The 17597-nt window shown below is 41.0% G+C and overlaps 1 protein-coding gene across 2 annotated transcripts in view; it reads right to left on the bottom strand.

Moving 5' to 3' along the window:
• The window catches only part of NRG1 (neuregulin 1), a 434810-nt gene that overhangs the window by 375922 nt on the left and 41291 nt on the right, over positions 1–17597 (bottom strand). For both annotated transcript variants that reach the window (XM_032096873.1, XM_032096875.1), the window contains exon 2: positions 14606–14680. In XM_032096873.1, the coding sequence (XP_031952764.1) occupies positions 14606–14680 (75 nt within the window). The remainder of the gene's footprint in view (positions 1–14605; positions 14681–17597) is intronic.

Below are 17597 nucleotides of genomic sequence, written 5' to 3' on the forward strand. Positions count from 1 at the left end.
TGCACCTCAGGTGGCTGCTTGCCCTCACACTGGTACTTTGTAGTGAACGGGCAGCGAGTGATCAGCAGCCACGTTTCCGTGGCAGTGGCCACAGCGCATTCGACACCTGCCAGCCATCACCTGATCATGCTCTTGGGAAGTGCTCTTAGCAGCCAGTTTTGCAATACTTCTGCAGTACCTGTTAATAGAAAGATAGCACGTATCACAAGGCACACACTTCTTACTACTTAGAAGAAAACATGGTATAGATCAGAATTAATTGCACTGATACTATAAGATTTGACACAAAAATTCTGCTCTTGACACAATCCAATACCGAAAAACAATTTTTAAGGGCTGAGTCCATTAGTACAACCGTATTTACTCCCTCTAACTAGAGCAAGATCCAGGGCAACAAAATGTCACATCTATAAACATATTTTTACAATCATTCACCAAAGTTCAGGAAAGTTATTCACCACCAATACTATTAAACAGCTTCTCTCCATTAAGGTAAATTATACACCTTTCTTAACCAAAAAACGAGGGCCTTTTAGTATGCAGTCACAACATGCTCTTACAGCAAGACTGAGGCCACAAATCAACAGGAAGTTGGCCTTGGTAACTGCTATATGAGAAGAGCTTTACTTTTAGGTTTCCATCAAAATTGATGTTTTCTAAGGTTGGGTTTATTTTGAGGGGTGGGGACATGTGTGCTTATTTTCCTTACTGAGTAACTGAGGGATTTTTGAAGTCTCATTTAAAAGTTCCAGAAACATTTCTGTGGCCACAGGTTAGTTTTACAAACCTGAAAACAGTCATGGATACTGTGGGAATCCCTTTAATTACTAAGAGAATCATTAAAAGATTCTTTCTTCTTTTTTAATGACCATGCTAGAATACATAATGTCAAATAATTGCAATGCAATGCTTTCTAAGCCAGAGAAAATGATCCTCTGAACTGAGAAGAAGCCTTTTGAATCCTTTGTTTTTTTAATTTTCCTTGCTTCCTGCATGGTGCACTATGTAAATTATCAGCATTTGTTCCCAACAGTTGCAGTAAAAATATTTAGGGTGCCTGAGAAAAAAGAACTACAAAAAATGCAAATTATTGAAGGTCAGTCTTTAATTACAGAAGATGGGTTAAAATGATAAATTGTGATGTACCTAATAAAGATTTTATAGATTGTGGTTTATGATATCATGTAGCACTCCTACCCCATTTGGAGCAGGTTTTCAGACTAAAAACAGCCATGATGACACAGCATCATTACAGTTGTAATAACTCACTTTCCCATAAAATCTGCAAATTCATAATGGGAGTAAGTAATAGGAAAAATCCATGGTAAAATGGACTCATCTAAACTCTGGTTAACAACTCCAAAGGTCACGAGATCTTGGACAGTGTGAAAAGAATGTGCCACAACAAAGGTCCCATGACATCTCTGAACTCCTCTTTAGCCAGCAGACAACTGGCACAATTGTGTGGAGAAGGCAAGCTAGCAAGGCTGGTTAGACCAGAAAGCTGTGGAAACAACTACATTTTGATGAGTTCAAATGGAAACAACACTGAGGGGAAACTCCCTAAACTGAATTCATATTCAAGCCAGTTCCCTCCCGAGAAAGAGTAAAGGGGAGCGGAGGGGAGGGGAGGGGAGAGGAAGGGAGAGGAGGGTAGGGAGTATCATTCTCCAAAGTTTAGCGAATAACTTCCTTTGTTCCTGACAAAATCTGAATAAAATGTTCAAACCTGGATACCTGAAATTAGACTCCCAAGCCTATCTCTAGAGTATAACGTAAAGTTTCTGTAGGTGGATCCCTCCACTCAGCCATGCAGTATGTGATAAGCACAGAGACTGGCAGGGGTGAAGGCTTGAGCAAACAGAGATGTGCCTTTCAGAAGCGCAGCCAAGCATCTTCCAATATAATTAACGCGCCAAGTACACACTCTGTAGAGTTATGAAAAGTCTCCCCCCTTGGAGGAGGAGAGTGCCTGGCCACATTTCCTACCCACGTCTCACTGGCTAACACCTAATTTAATGCACAATTATGTGCATAAGATAAGAATCCTGGACAGCATTGCAATAGTCCATTTCCAGTTGTTTACACATTTTGGCTATTTTCCTGTGGTTTGACCTGTCCAGTCCTCAGTTGCAAGTCTGGATGCAAACTTTATGGCACCAAAAGATCATTCCAGGTGTATATTTAAACAGGCATGGATTAGTGTGTATTGTATTTCAATTTTCTGCTTCATTTAGAGAAGTGGAAAACAATGACAGAGCTTCACTAATTCCTAGATTGGGCAGGTGGAGATTAGCCTAACTCAGGGTAAAGCAGTGGGATTACTGCAAACTAGAGAGGGTTCATAAAGGGAAAGCAGTCCCTCTCAGTGGTTGCACTGGCTTGTCCTGCTCCAGTAATGCCTTGCTCCCACCAGAAAGGGATCCTCTGAAGGTGCTGATACATGTTTTCCACAAAACTGTCAGTGGGACCCTGATTAAAGGGTCCCTGTCTCTCCTCAGGACTCACTGTGAAAAATATCCTTTCCTCTTTCCTCCATGGTGCTACCAGTTTAAAGCCCTCACTGCTAGTGCAGGAGCTTACTACCATCATAAATTACAAATTAAGGGCTTAGTTAAAATTACACAAAGCTACTAATACAAGGCATTTATAGACAGGAGCTTTTTCTTCAGGGAAGCAAATTCCTCTTTTTCAATGACAGGAAATTTCCTCAAAATGTTATGATTTCTATACTAAAACCAATGAAGGCAGCTAGGGTACAGTTCCTGAGATGCTGGTCTTGGATGGGTTTCCTGTCACAAAGGGGCATGGTGTTAATATCCAGTCAAAGCCTTGACAGATTTTGTTGGATGCTTGATGGTATCAATGTGCAGATTCTTGCTAGCTGTCACTGCTGACCTGGCTTAGCCACTCTCTCATTCCTGAAGTATGTTGCCTTAGGCAAAAACAAAGGACTTACGCAGCCAAATGGAAATCAGAAAACCCGGACACAGTATAAAATGCTAAAATGTCCCCCGACTAAGCAGAGGATAGGAACCTGTGGTGATCTGAGAAAGAAAATGGGGAGACTGTCCAATTTTATAGTGCAAAGCAGGTTTAGGATAGTTATGATACAAACTAGCTCCTGAAGTGAAATAGACTGGAAGCTGAAAAAGTTCTCCCACTGATTTTTCACAAAGCAAATTAGACAGACTTACTGGTTCAATTCAGCAGTTGCTGGATGAAGGCATAGCTGAGGCTGTTGCATCCTGCCAGACCAGAGGCAAATACCCACTTGGCCCAACAAAAATGTTTGCACTACGAACTGCTGTGTCTCTGGGATTTCCTGTAACTGCTAGCAGACCTTTAAATATCACGAGACTCACAGGCCAGAATTTTCAGAGGTGCTCTTAATTCTGCAGCTGTGGAGCTGGACAGCAAATCTTCATAGCTTGGGATATTCCATGGCACAAACCCACACTGGAGTTTTTGCTCTTATTTCAAAGATATGTTGCAATGCAGTAACGTGACTGCAAACTTGTATGCAGGGTCAACAACTCTGAGAGGAACTGGCTATGAGAATAAAAAGATTCCTTGTCACCTTTACAGCTCTGACCCCTGACCCCTGAGTAGAGAAAACTAAAATGCTGGAGGAGAAGTGATATTTTAGAATTACCCTTAAAATAACTCAAGTGCCTGTTTTCTCTGGTTTGTTTTAACGGGTTGTGAGACTATGAGAAAATGTCCTATCCGTGGCAAAGCAAGCAAACCACCTAGATGTTTCCTGTAAGAAGTATTGCTCTGTGACCACTGGAAGGAATCTGAAAAAAATTCCAACAAAATTCTCCTTAGGAGTATCAGACCAGACTAGGAGGAAATAAAAAATAATTACATAAACCATACAATACTTAAAAAATTTATTTTCTGCAAATTCTTCCTCTGAAATGTCCTTTTGCATGACATGACTTTCAATGTCATGGAAGAAGTGAAAGGACCTGAGAGCATGGCATGTTTCCGTGCCAGCATCATTATTTTCAAAAGTTGATTGTGCACTCTTAACTGCTCACAACCCTCTCCAGACCCATCCGTGTTACAGCCACTCTCAGTCACAATTATATTCCTCTCTTTGTTCGCTATGGAGAATGGTTTTAATTTTCAGCCTTGTTGGGTCTGTTAAATCTTGATCATTATCAATCACTCTAATTCCCTGATGGGCCAGTCTATAATGAACTCTGGCTCCTGTTGCTGGATGGCATTTGCTTCATCAAGGAATGGTTCCCCTTGGTAGTCAGTCTGAAGCAATAGTAGTTTCTTGGCACGGGCCACTCCAGTCCAATTTCATTTAAGCTTCCAGAGTTGTGTTGAAGAGGTTTATTCACTTGGGAATTCAGGCAGAAGTCTGAGGAGGATAAAAAGAACCTTATGCATTTAAACCACTTTCTGGACACACGGTTGCGCAAAGATTTCTGAAAGCAATAATGGAAAATACAGCTTTCGGGCAGGGTTTACTGTTCTAAAAGCAATTGACTTATGCTGAAAGTTCTCCCATCCTTTTGAGAGTCCTTTTGATGATGAAACTCACTCCTTTCTGATCAAAAGGAACATGTCAATTTATAGGGCCTGTGAAGATGCCAAAAAATAATAATCTTACAATGAAAAACAATAGATACTGGGAGGAAAAAAAAAGCTTTTTCCTCCTATGTGATTATTTGTAGCACATTGTTCTCAATTTTTACAAAACACTTCAGAAATACCAGGTTGTTCCAATTTCAATTTAGACTTCTAGGAAGGGGGTTACACTATTACACTCAAAGGTATAGCTATTCATTTTATAACATTTAGAGACCAGTCTAGACTACACCAGACTTGAATGTTTCAGTGGAAAGGGACCTACCACGATCACGCAGGCCATCTGCAGATGCTGTGACTGAAATAAAAGACACGTTCAAATAACTTATTCAGCTAAATAAATAATATTGACTTACTAAAGTTCTTATAGGAATGAAAGGCCTCTCAATTTTCTCTTCTGCAAAATCAAAAAGACTCTTTAAAAAGTTCACAGCTTTACCTTGTGCAAGAAAAGAATTGGATGCCTTTTACTTTACAGCTGTGAGGCATAGACAAGGTATACCACACCTGGCATGATTTATGAGCCAGTGAAGTCACTTGCTAAGATGGTTTATGTGACACAGGGATGTTTATCATAAGCTCACCCTATGAAGAATGAGATGGACTGTGTCAGAACAGTATGCAAATGCTCTCACCAAGCACAGAATGCCTGCTGCCATGAAAACTGTTTGAACACAGCCCTACATGCTCTGAAATTGCTCATTTCTGACCCAAACATACAAAGTTCAAGACGCCTAAGAGCTAAAATCAACATACCACATGTCCTTGCTCCTTGCAGCTTCCCTGCCTCTCATCCTTTACATTTTCAGTAATATGCAAATCCCTGAAAGAGGGTCTCAGGTACCAGGGTACTTTACCACCCTGTTAACTTTCTTCGCTTTATATTTTTCTCTATCTTGTTGCCATTTCAGTTCATTTTCATGGAAACACTGGCTTTACAAAAACATAAACTAAGTGTGTTAATAAACATGTGCTGAAAATCCAACTTCATCCTGAAAAAACCCAGATGTGTTTGTTATAAACACATGCCTGGCCAACTTCAGCTTTGCCTGCAGCTCACTTTTATTCTTGATACAGGACTTAAGGGTTTAATGGAGCACTCTGGAAAACAAACACATATATGTGGGTGCCTCCAGTGCACCCACAGCAGGAGTGAGAAGAGGTATGGTTTGTGCTGCAGTTCTGCCTCAGTTGCTGAGTTAGGGTATTGGCAGGGCACCTGCAGACCTGTGCATGCATCTTGAAATTTGGGAGGACTTCACACCAGTCTCAGACTGCCGTGGAGGGGGTCACTCCTGATGTACAACCGTGTAAGAGTGAGTAGACAACAGGGCTATTTTGGTTTGTGCCCACAGCTGCACTGTCAGGACTGGCATAAAGGCAGGCCCTGGGGCTGCAGGAAGAGAGACACTATTGCCTTGGTTGTCTTGAGTCAGGATCACCAAACTCATCTTGGAGGCATGTGTACAGCTTATAATATCAACAAAGTCTGCTTTGGACACATGCTTCCAGATTCAATCTGGGTTATCTCTGCCTTTCCCTCTCATATGCAGTGACCTGCTCTTGCCTGCTATTAGAAGAAATTTCAAGTCACCTCTTCGTAAAGATAATTTTGTTTTGCTATACAGACCTTTACTGACCTTTGCTTCCTGAAGTTCAATTGGTAGAAAAGAAAGAAAATTGAAGAATTCTTTCTAAACTCTGTACTAAGGAAGATTTTCCACATCCAGAAGCCAAATGACCAATTTTCCAGTGCATAAGCAGTGCAGGGTGCATACAGCCAACTCTACAGTCCCTGTTGGTCAAACTTGCAGCAGCAGGGTGTGACAGGGCATGTTTTTTTGATGTCAGTTCTGTGGCAAGTGCACACGGGGAAGAATAACCCCAGAACGTACCAGTACAGGCTGGGGGCTGATCTGCTGGAAAGCAGCTCTGCTGAGAAGGACCTGGGGGTCCTGGTGGACAACATGCTGTCCATGAGCCAGCAGTGTGTCCTTGTGGCTGAGACAGCCAATGGCATCCTGGGGTAAATTAGGAAGAGCATTGTCAGCAGGTTGAGGGAGGTGATCCTGCCCCAGTGAGGCACATCTGGAGTGCTGTGTCCAGCTCTGGGCTTTTCAGTACAAGAGACACATGGAGCTCCAAGAGTGGGTAAAGCAGAGGACAATGGAGATGATTAAGGGACTGGATCATCTCTCTAAGGAGGAAAGACAGAGGGAGCTGTTCAGACTCAAGAGGGATGACTGAGAGGGGACCTCTTCAATGAGTATCTGAAGTGCCAAGTGATAGGACAAGAGACAATGGGAAATTGATGCACAGGAAGTTCCACCTGAAGACGGGTAAGAACTTTACTGTGCAGGTAACTGAACAGGGTGCCAAGAGAGATTGGGGAGTCTCCCTCACTGGAGATGTTCAAGAACCGTCTGGATGCCATCCTGTACCATGGGCTCTAGAATGACTCTGCTTGAGCAGGAAGGTTGGATCAAATGACCCACTGTGATCTATTTGAACCCCACCCATTCTGTGATTCTCTGATTTGGTGGCTGCACAGTTCTGAGTTGCTCAGTGAGTGCAAAAATTCCACCTATCAAACCCACAGGTTTGGCCAGGAGGTTCTTTGAACCCTTGCAAAGATTAGCCATTAGACAGTGACAAAACCCTCACAGCAAAAATTGCAAATAGTACAAGCAAATGGAATCTCTTTATCGGCAAGCATCTGTTTGCAGTGCATTTTAATCATGGTATGTTCAGGTTTCCAAAGAATGGAAACTGAAGGCACAGTTATGTGCTCTGAATTTAAGAACAGATGCCAACTGATGCCTGCTGGGCACAGACATGCTGGTAACCTTCAGTAGCAAAGAGGGAAATGAAACCCAATACAAAAGGCATTAGCAAGAAGGTAAGTGATTTATTTCTCTGTAAGCAAAACAGAAACCATTGTGCATTCACTGGAAAGAGGACAGAAGAAATTCTGAGGCTCGATCCCTTACCTCATGCTAACAGTCTTAAGGCATGATAGAAACCTGGCAAACTTGACTACTCCACTTACTCTAAACAAGACACAGTTCCACAGGGACCAAGTTGCCTCATGCTGGTGACAGGGTGACAGAATATACTGCACTCATTTTACATTGAGGTCTTGACATTCTGTAAAGCTGTATCCTGGATTATCATGGCAGCTTGTTACTGTAGCCATAGCCTGGATTGTAGTCTGCCTCTTATCTCCAGAGCATGTCCAAAAAGGTTAATGGAGCTGGTGAAGGGGCTGGAGCACAAGTCATATAAGGAGCAGTTGAGGGAGCTGGAGGTGTTTAGCCTGGAGAAAAGGAGCCTCAGGGGAGACCTTATTGCTCTCTATAGCTACTTGAAAGGAGATTGTAGTGGAGTCTCTTCCAGGTAACAAGGGACAGTACAAGAAGAAATAGCTTCAAGTTGTACTTTTTTGGCAACAGACACAAGTAATGGGAAGAGAATGAAAACCATCCTGTTGGGAAGGCAGTCCTATGAAATGTCACCAAGTATGGGACTTGAGTCTTTTCCATGTACTGACATGTTCCAATAATCATAGAACCAGAATAGTCTGGGTTGGCAGGGACTCCTAAGATCACAGAATGGTTTAAGTTGGAAGGGAACTTAAATATCATGTCATTCCAAACCCCCTATCATGGGTCAGGACACTTGACCAGATTGCTCAGAGCCCTATCCAACCGGGCCTTGAGCACCTTCAGGGATGGGTTATCCTTCGTTTATCTGAACAATCTGTTCCAGTGCCTCACCAGCCTCATAGTAATGCCTACAACGAACTGAATTGTTCTTGCTATCCCACCAGTATTGTGGGAAAAATAATAAATGCTGGGGTTTTGTGGTGTTGCATCTCACATCTAAACTGATCGTGTGTACAAGCCTTTCCCCACACCTGAGCCTTCCTAACACCATCCTCATTTTGACTTCAATGTCTAGTAAGGGTTGAGCTGAAATATCTGCCTTTTCCTGAGCAAAGACACTAATAGTCTATTTCTTTCACTGTTGATCCATTGATTTACCTGAACACTATCCTGGTAGTTTTGACAAGCTTTTCAGCCAGTTCTTGTAGTTGAAGGAATGGGAGGGATGACAAAAGAGGTGCCAGGGAAGCATGGCTGGATGTTGGGGCAAGTACTGGCCTCCTAGATTTTGGACCACTTTAGATGAATATGTATTTATAGGACAAACATGCAGAGGTATTGAGATAAGATTGAATTTTAAAGCATTGGACAAGCGTAATTGGCTAATGCCAGATGTTGGAGACAACAGGTTAAACACCATCTAAACATCTTTCCTGTTCCACATACATGCCCTGTCTCTGGCAGGGTTCAAGGCCAGGTTGGATGGAGCTCTGAGCAACCTGAATCAAATCACTGGATAAATCTCATTTTTAGCTGAGGACCCGGTTTATACCAATTTATCTCCATGAGCTTTTCATAAAGTTTAGATGAAGGAAAATTCTCTGTCTGTCTTCATTGTCTTACATACCCTGCTCTTGAATTTAAGCCTTTATTTTAGTTTAGCTTAATTCTGAGTGAAAGTGCCCACACATTAATTCTATGTAATAAATGCATTTCAAAAATTAATTCAGATCCTATTGTCTGAATGTCCCCATGAAACAGGTACCAGAATATCTGTGAAATATATTATATTACATATATATATACATATATATATATATAAAACAGCAATTATGGAATGCTTTTATCTTTTATATCTATCATGCAGAGGCAGTAATTAAAAAAACCAAACTCTGAACATTTCACAGCTTTAACACCTTGAAGTATTTAAAGATCAGGTTCTGCTCTTTCTGAACCTTATGAGTGCTGCTTCCCTGTCACCCCATCTTGAGCAATAGCCATGTCCTGCTGGGGCTCACCCTGCAGTGGTACTGACACTGCTGAGACTCTCCTGACTTACCAGTCTCCAGGTGCTGGCATGTGCTTTTGTCTGATTTCTGCCATCACGTCTGCCTGTTCTCCTCACCTGAAAAAGCAGGCTTCTTCCCATGTTGTTTTAGTGCTATAGATAAGGAACCTGAGGGATGTAATCCAGCAGTGGTATGCGTCATCACCTCAGAAGGAAATCAGTGATGTTGTATGCCTGTCATCTCACAAATTCGCACCAAAGTTGTTGACGTTCATAAAACCTTATGAGCTTTAGGAACCTGTAACTGCAAACGCTTGGTGTCCAGCCATCCCACTGTCCTTAAAAGCTGCTTCACATGAACCATCCACACTGTCTCTCAGTAGCTGCTGTTTTTCTGCTGCTTGCAGATCTTGGCACCATGATTTGTGCCAGACTGACATTTCTGTTGCAGCTCCCATTAACTGGAACAAAACCAATCATTTGAAATTGGCAACTGTGATGAAATTAAATGTTTCCATAGAAAGCACTGCGCAATTATTTCTTGCTAATGCTAAAATCGTGGGCAGGATGCTCCTGTGAAGATTTTCCATCTAATTTGTATTGTGACAGACATAATTAGGAGGTGGACAAAATCAAAGCATCATGCTGTATAAGTCACAGCATAAAAAGGATAAGAGTTTAACTCTTGTAATAACACAATCAGATGGCAGCAGGGCTGTTGGCAATATAGATTCATTTTCCAAATTTTCCCTATGAAATCTGCCAGCAGAACTAGCAGTCATTAGCAGACTGCAGAAACAATTTGGCATGTCTCAGGAAGGCAACTAGTTTGGTTTTTAATGAATGGCCAAAGAAGAAGCTTCTAATGGCACAGATAGCAAGAATAAAGCAGAAAGCATTATAAATGCAGTTACAATCATTAATCTTGCTGATGTAATACTTATTCCCAAACCCACTAAAATAAACAGCAGACACCCAAGCAGCCTCAGTGGATTCTGAATAGGGATTTTAAGATGAAAAAATACAAGAGCCCAGAAACCCATAATGAAACACAGTAGCTTGAAATTTCTTGCTTCTGTTTCAGATGTGGACAGTGACTAGTGTCCCAGAAAAATTCCGTTTTTTATATCCATGTCAGTTGGTATAAGAGCACATTTTTCCCACGGACCCTGCCTCAGGTAATATAGATAGATTAAGAGCTTATTGTGCACAGCAGGAATTTATAATGAGCTCTCAGTTTAGATTACCATTACTACAACAAAAAACCCCAAGAAAACACTTCAAAAAAACATTTGGAACTAAAAAATCTGGTGTCCATCAAAACCAAATGGGAGCCCAGGGTTTGAAAATGCACAATAAAAGAGTAATAGATATGATATCAAAAGTCATTACATTAATGCAACAATACTTTCTTCTCGCTGAAGGAGTCCAGGACTTTATCAAAAAGTCACATCAAAGTCACTGGCATTTTGTCTTTGGAGTATATCTACTTCTTTTCTAAACAGTGGTGCAGACTTAACTGGATTGACAGCCCCAGGACCTGACCTGTACAATTTAGCTACACAACAGGAACAGTGCTGTCAGAGTGAGACGCCTCTAGCTCTGATTCCCAGGACATCTGCGAAAGAAGAGTTTTGTCTTTCTGCATTTTAAAAAATTCGATAAGCATTAGTCTTATGGGGAGGAAGATTTCTGTACTTGCTTGAGATTGTCAGCTCAATTTCCAGCCCTTGTTTCCTAAATTCCTAGCTGCTCTGTGTATATAGCAGATTTCATTTAAATTTAGTGCAAAAAAAATCACATCACATTCTTCTTCTGTCCACTGCATGCTACCAGAAGACAACAATCATCTGGTGGTTTCGGAGGAGACAGCTTAATTCCAAAGAGGGAGGACATTTTCTGCAGCTTAGGTGCTAGACCAATTATCAGGCTATATAGAGTTTAAACACACAGGACTTTGCTACTGAATTTACCATAGATAGTAGAATTTAAAAATGACATTGTTTGGAAGGCTGCTCTGGAGGACATGGAGTCCAACCCCTACTCAAAGCATGGACTCCAGGTTCAATCAGCTTTGTATCATGAAGTTTTGAGTATATATATACAGACCCAAGAATATATATACAGACCCAAGAATGGGGTCTGTATACCCTCTTTCAGCCCCTTTTCCTATCTCTCAGAGGGAGAGTTCTACATTGTTACAGGACCCCTTGGACCCCTTGGACCCCTTGGACCCCTTCCTTTTTATTGCCCTTTAGTCTGTCCACCTAGATAGACTATCTTTTCCTGTTTGTATTTCCTGTTGTAGGCTTGTCATTCAAAGGAGGACATCCTGAATAATAATAACAACAATAAAGTCCTAAAAACATTTTTAGGTGCTTTTGTGAATCTTCAAGAATTGCCTGACCCCAATAATTTCAACACTAATCTGTGCAGGTCCAGGAGACTCAGAGAGGCTACAAACAAACGACTGGAGGTGAAAAAAAAGGACATTGGCCAAGCATTTCGAGCAGCCTTGATCAATATCTCACCTGCATGGAATTACTATGCTATTACTTTTCTTGTCTAAATTTCCCCCCCCATATAGTGCAGTTTCAAACTGTTCTTACTAGAGAGGAACCAAAACAAACATTAACAAAATCAATCAATGTGCAAAGAAGGGCTTGAGATGTAATCACAATCCATCTTGAAGTTTGATTAAGTGCTTTGGCAACTCGAATAAGAAAACAAAAACCAAACCAAATCAAACCAAACAAACAAAAAAACCAAACCAAACCAAAAAAAAAAGCCAAAAATAGAGTACTGCTCTAGACAAGTACAGGATTGACTACCAGGTAAGCTAAAAGGAAGAATAGAATAGTGTATTGTATTTCAGACTTTAGGTCCCCAAAACCTTCTTTGAAACTAATTCTCTCCCAAAAGATGGGGCTGTACTTCTCTGAGCCTGTTGCTATTTTTTTTTTTTTTTTTTTTTGTCACATCTGGTAGAAGTGTAATCTCAGTGTTTTAATTTGTATTCACTCATTAACTCCGAAAGGCATTCTGTGCTGAGTGAAGCATTAGCCTGAATTCTGTCCATACTCAGCTTCCCACCTCTGTGAGATTTTACATTTTTTTAAAATCACTTCCACCTGGTACAAATGCAAGCACAGATTCCTTAGCTGCGTGCTGCAATTTAACAGTGAGTCTTCCTGTTGATCTCAAGGCCCTTGTCCACATGTTTACCGACAGACAGAACTGCTCACAGGACTGATACAACTGACAAACCATCTGGTTTGATGCACTGCCCAGGACATCAACAATTCCAATCAATAGTTTACAGAAGCGGCCATTGGACTGCAGGAACTGGGAGACAAACAAATCATCAGAAAAGTAAAAAGCAGGACAAATATAGTATGACTCACTCAAGCATTTGAGACGAAGAAGTATGGGTTGAAGAAATTCTTTGCTTAAGAGTCACAGATCAGTGAGACATTGGTCTGTGTTGTGAATTTTCCATTGTTCGCTGTACAGCATAAAATCAGAATACAGCATTGTTTATGATAACATTATTAGTCACTTTCACAGTTTTGGAGCAAGATTTTTACTAATATATTCAAGTATATTCATAAAAAGCTGTATCTACATATACATACCAAAGATACAGTTTTTAGTAGAATCATGGAAAATGTTAGAACTATGCTGAGGACAATGCATCTAGAAAAAACAGAGTTAATCCCTTCACTGTACAGTAGTGTGTCACTGCTTTATACTACCTTTCCATGAATGAGATGATACAAATTTTATAGCTCAAATAGTTAGTCTTGAACCAGTACCCTCTCAGTCCTTGCCAGAGGATGTAACTTATCCTACTGTCTTTGAAGTGTAGGCGTAATTAGAGACTTTTTCCATTTTTTGCCTTCTGCTCTCCTCTGCATTTGCCATCACCTCCTCTCAAATTTTCCAGCTGATACAGTTGCCCACTTCTCCTTTAAATCACTATCTCCTTCTCCAGCTACCTTCTCTGTGATGCTGGGCCAAAGCCTGTTGGGACCAGGAAAGTCACCAAGAGAAAAATATAGGGGAGGAGTACCTTTCAGGAACAGTGAAGAGCAGATGTCATTTTTCACTTGCTCAGTGTAATGCATTTTTTTCCTCTCCTACAATTCCATAGGGAATATCTTCACCTAACACACATATTAGGAGAAGGGGCCTCTGGGGACTGAGATCACAAGTGTTGGATAACTTTATGTGCATGCATAATGAGAGAGAACTGTGCAAAGTCTTGTCTTCCCCCTTGCAGGTGCTCCTGAAGAGAATCGAATTGACAGCAGCTAAATCACCTCAAAACTTAAAACGAGGTCTCTTCACCTGTTCTAACACAGATCAGTGCTCCTACAAAAATCTGAGACTGGCAGCTCTTGTCTCTAGCTGTGAAAATAACAATTCAATGAAGATCCTTGTCTGTTGCCTGACTTCCAGCCTCTTCTCTAGTCAGGTGATGTGTCTTAAGCTTTCTTGGTGGACAGCTGTTGCGATACAGAGCGATGAGGAGTCCCCAGGCAGGTGCAAAGGAGGATCTTTATTGCCAAAACCCCGGCCTTTTTATGCCGTTAGTCGGTTATCAGTTTACATAGTTTTAAGACACAACAAACCCAATTTAACCAACCACAATACACCACGGTGCGGGCATGAGGCATTCCTGCAGCATGCCTCACTTCCTCTATTCTAGCTGAGTCACTCTCCCACAGTCCTTTTCTTCTTAGCCTAAGTAACAGGCCAGAGCTATGATTTTACCAGGTCTTCCCTTTACAAAGCTTCACTTATCGGTAATAGACAGTTTCCTCTGAACAGCATCCAGCTAAAAAAGTCTATTCTGCTGGTAAAATTCCCTGTCACTGGCCCTCACATGTCAGAATCCTTGTGTATTTCAGGAGAAGCTACATTTATCTAACGCTATTTAGTAAGACATCAAAAACTTGCATGCTACTCCAACCAGAGGGAGCTAGGGGTAACAAACCTACTCTCTCCCTGTTCTGGAAGCCCTCTGCAGAGTTCTTGCACTTTCTACATGCACATAAACCAATACTGCTTCAAGGAGTCCCCCCATTGCAAACTGACTCACAGTTGGAACTGTTGTTGGCGTCCGTCTGTGTTGGTGCCAGGCTGTACGGAACTGGCCCTTCAGAGGTGGCCCTTCCTGGCAGGAAATGGCAGAAGAGAAAGAAGGAAGGGAAGGGGGGAAAAAAGGGGAGAAAAAGGGAATATTTAGATAAACTCACTGAACAGATATGCAGACACCATCCATTGTTTAACACAATCTCTTACAGTAAATTCCTCCCCCCTCCAACACACACACTTTTTCATGCCTCAAACACACCTCCCAGCAGAAATCTGGGGAAAATGGTTGTCTAGAGTTCTTCCAAGGGATCTCATTTGCTTTGTCTGAGTGTCAACCCACTGTAAATTCCTTTAACAGGGTCATTAAAGAGGGTGGAGGACATGCAAGCTGCAGAACTGATGATGCTATTGCACCAAGTATGTGTGGGACTTCACTGACAGATCCGATCTTTGCAGATCAGACCCTTGCAGACCAGACTGTCAAGCCTGAGTTTATCTTCCAGCATTTCTTTAAGGACAGATGCATATGATAATACCTGGACGTCAAACATGAGCATGTCAGACCTGCTGTCTAGCTCATTAACAGACAATGGATGCAGCAGAAAAAACGTATCTTGGCAGCATTTCTTGTTATGAATAACTTTACCCTCGGAAAAGTGCAATTCAAGTCCTCTCTAGCATTTGGGTCAGCAAGGGCTGTGTTATTAACCTGACATGTGTCTCGTTTGCAGATTGCATTTGTGAATTTCCTATGGAGGGAATAGCCCCTGTCACAGAAGGTGCAGAGTTACTGGCATCATACTGCTCTGATGTTCTTCATTCCAGATGTGCTGCTCTGTAAGTGAGGCACCAGAGGTGGATCAAGAACCTCTCAGTTTGACAGCATTTGAGTCCACATATTTTGACATTTAAGATCATGCTCATTACATTTTCAATCTAGTTCTCCTCTTTTTGGTTCTTACTGCCTTTTCTGAAATGTTATGTAGGACAATTGGGTGTGTATGTGCTATATTGTGAGCAACTCAAGCAGTCTGAAAGGGTCATGGAGTTTTTTAAAAAAACAGTTTCTGTGCTGCTACTGCAGTATAGTGAATCCATGGCACTTGCCATGTAAACAGCAGAAGATTTTACCAGCGAGGAAGAAAGGAGCATGGCATCTGTCCTTCAGTCCAAAGTCTCAGCCCAACTACTATGGCAGCACTGAGGGAGTCTAAATACTATGCTATAAATAATCACTTTCTTTATTGAGTTCTAATCTCCCTTCCTGATTAGTTCTCACAGAATTTGACTGGGTCATATACACTGCTTAGTAATGAAGATGGATGGTAAAAGGGAGAGTAGGTTTAGATTAGCTATTAGGAAGTAATTTCTTTACTTTAATAGGGGTGAGACACTGGAACAGGTTGCCCAGAGAAGCTGTGGATGCTCCATCCCTGGAAGTATTTAAGGCCAGGCTGGATGGGACCCTGACTGAGCTGGTCTAGTGGAAGGTGTCCCTGCTCATGGCAGGGGAGTTGGCCTTTGATGATCTTTAAGTTCCCTTCCAACCCAAACCATTCCATGGTTCTTTGATTCTATGAAACTGCATTCCCATTAGTTATAGGATCTTTCACAAAGAACATGCAGCATTAAATCCTCATTTGAGAAAGCTTTAGAATGCACACATAAACATTACACAATCTAGAAATACTCATTATACTAATTGAAGAGCAATTAATGCTAAGTTATTGCTGACAGACTTTCATCCATTTATATAAATGCAGAGGAATAGTACTGAAGTAATTTGTGACTTGAAAGTGAAAAGACTGAGGAGGAATTTTGCTTCTATAATCTCTACCTTGCAGCAGAATCAGCTAAAGCAAGATATAGGGCCACTTCTCCAAATTCTGGTGTATTATGAAGTTTTAAGTAACTATTCTTGAGTTACTTTGGCTGAAGATCCCAGTCACTTTGGGGCTTTCGTATATTTATTTGTATGCTGCTGTTTATTTATATGTCTGCCTTCAAAAACTTTTAACTAAAAATCACCAACAGTACAGATGCATTCAGACTCTTCAGAACTGCTAAAAGAATAAGCAAAAAAAAGGGAATTTAGTTGTGAGCTCTTGTTCTCTTGCTGTTTTACATGTGACAAGAGCCCACATACTCTCAATGACAGGGAAGTGAGGTGAGTGAAACACTGGACTATTGTTTTTTAAAAGATCACATTCTATTCAGAAGTACTCTTTATTGAGTGCTATTTTCCTTGCTTTTCCAAAACATCCTTCTCAAATGTATTAAAAAGAATCATGCTGCCTATCTAGGCTTTCATTTGTTCCCTGTTTTTCTAAGAAACACCTTTTAAGGTGCTCTTATTGTTTATAAAGTTTTCCCCAGAACCTGCCCACCTCTATTCCAAATCCTTTTGATCTCCAGCCTCTATTTTGGCTGTTCATAACTTTTCTTTGCAGAATAGCTTTGATGTCTCTAATTGAATATTATTTTAACACTCATCCTTCACAGATTGTTTATTGTCTCCTTTTCTTGCCTGTGCTTCCTTACAAAGTTATTTTAACTTTCCACCATCTTTCAGTAACTCACTACTTCTCTAATTAAGTCTTTATTTCTCGAAACATTTCCTTACATGTTAAAACTGAAATGTCTCAAGTACAAGGCTTGTAGAAGCCTCTTTGCCCAAATGCTGGGTTAACACATTTTGCCACCGTATCTTTCTATGAGCCTCTTGAAGATTTGCATCTTCAAAGCAAGAAAAAAGAGAACAAAAGTGGGTTTTTTAAAGGTATAAACACGTATCCTATCTTTTCAGTGCTGCTGAAAAATGCGTATTAACACTCATTTGTCAACACCCCTCTTTTGACTTTGTGAATTGCTTTTTCCTTTCTTTGGGGAAACTGTGAACTATTTCATAAGTCCTGAAGCAATACTACACCCTGAAAGATGTTTATATGTCCACAAAACCACTTTCAATTAAAACTGCATTTAAAATTGCAGCAACT

The sequence above is a fragment of the Corvus moneduloides genome, chromosome Z, assembly GCF_009650955.1.
Source record: "Corvus moneduloides isolate bCorMon1 chromosome Z, bCorMon1.pri, whole genome shotgun sequence".
Classification (NCBI taxonomy): Eukaryota; Metazoa; Chordata; class Aves; order Passeriformes; family Corvidae; genus Corvus; species Corvus moneduloides.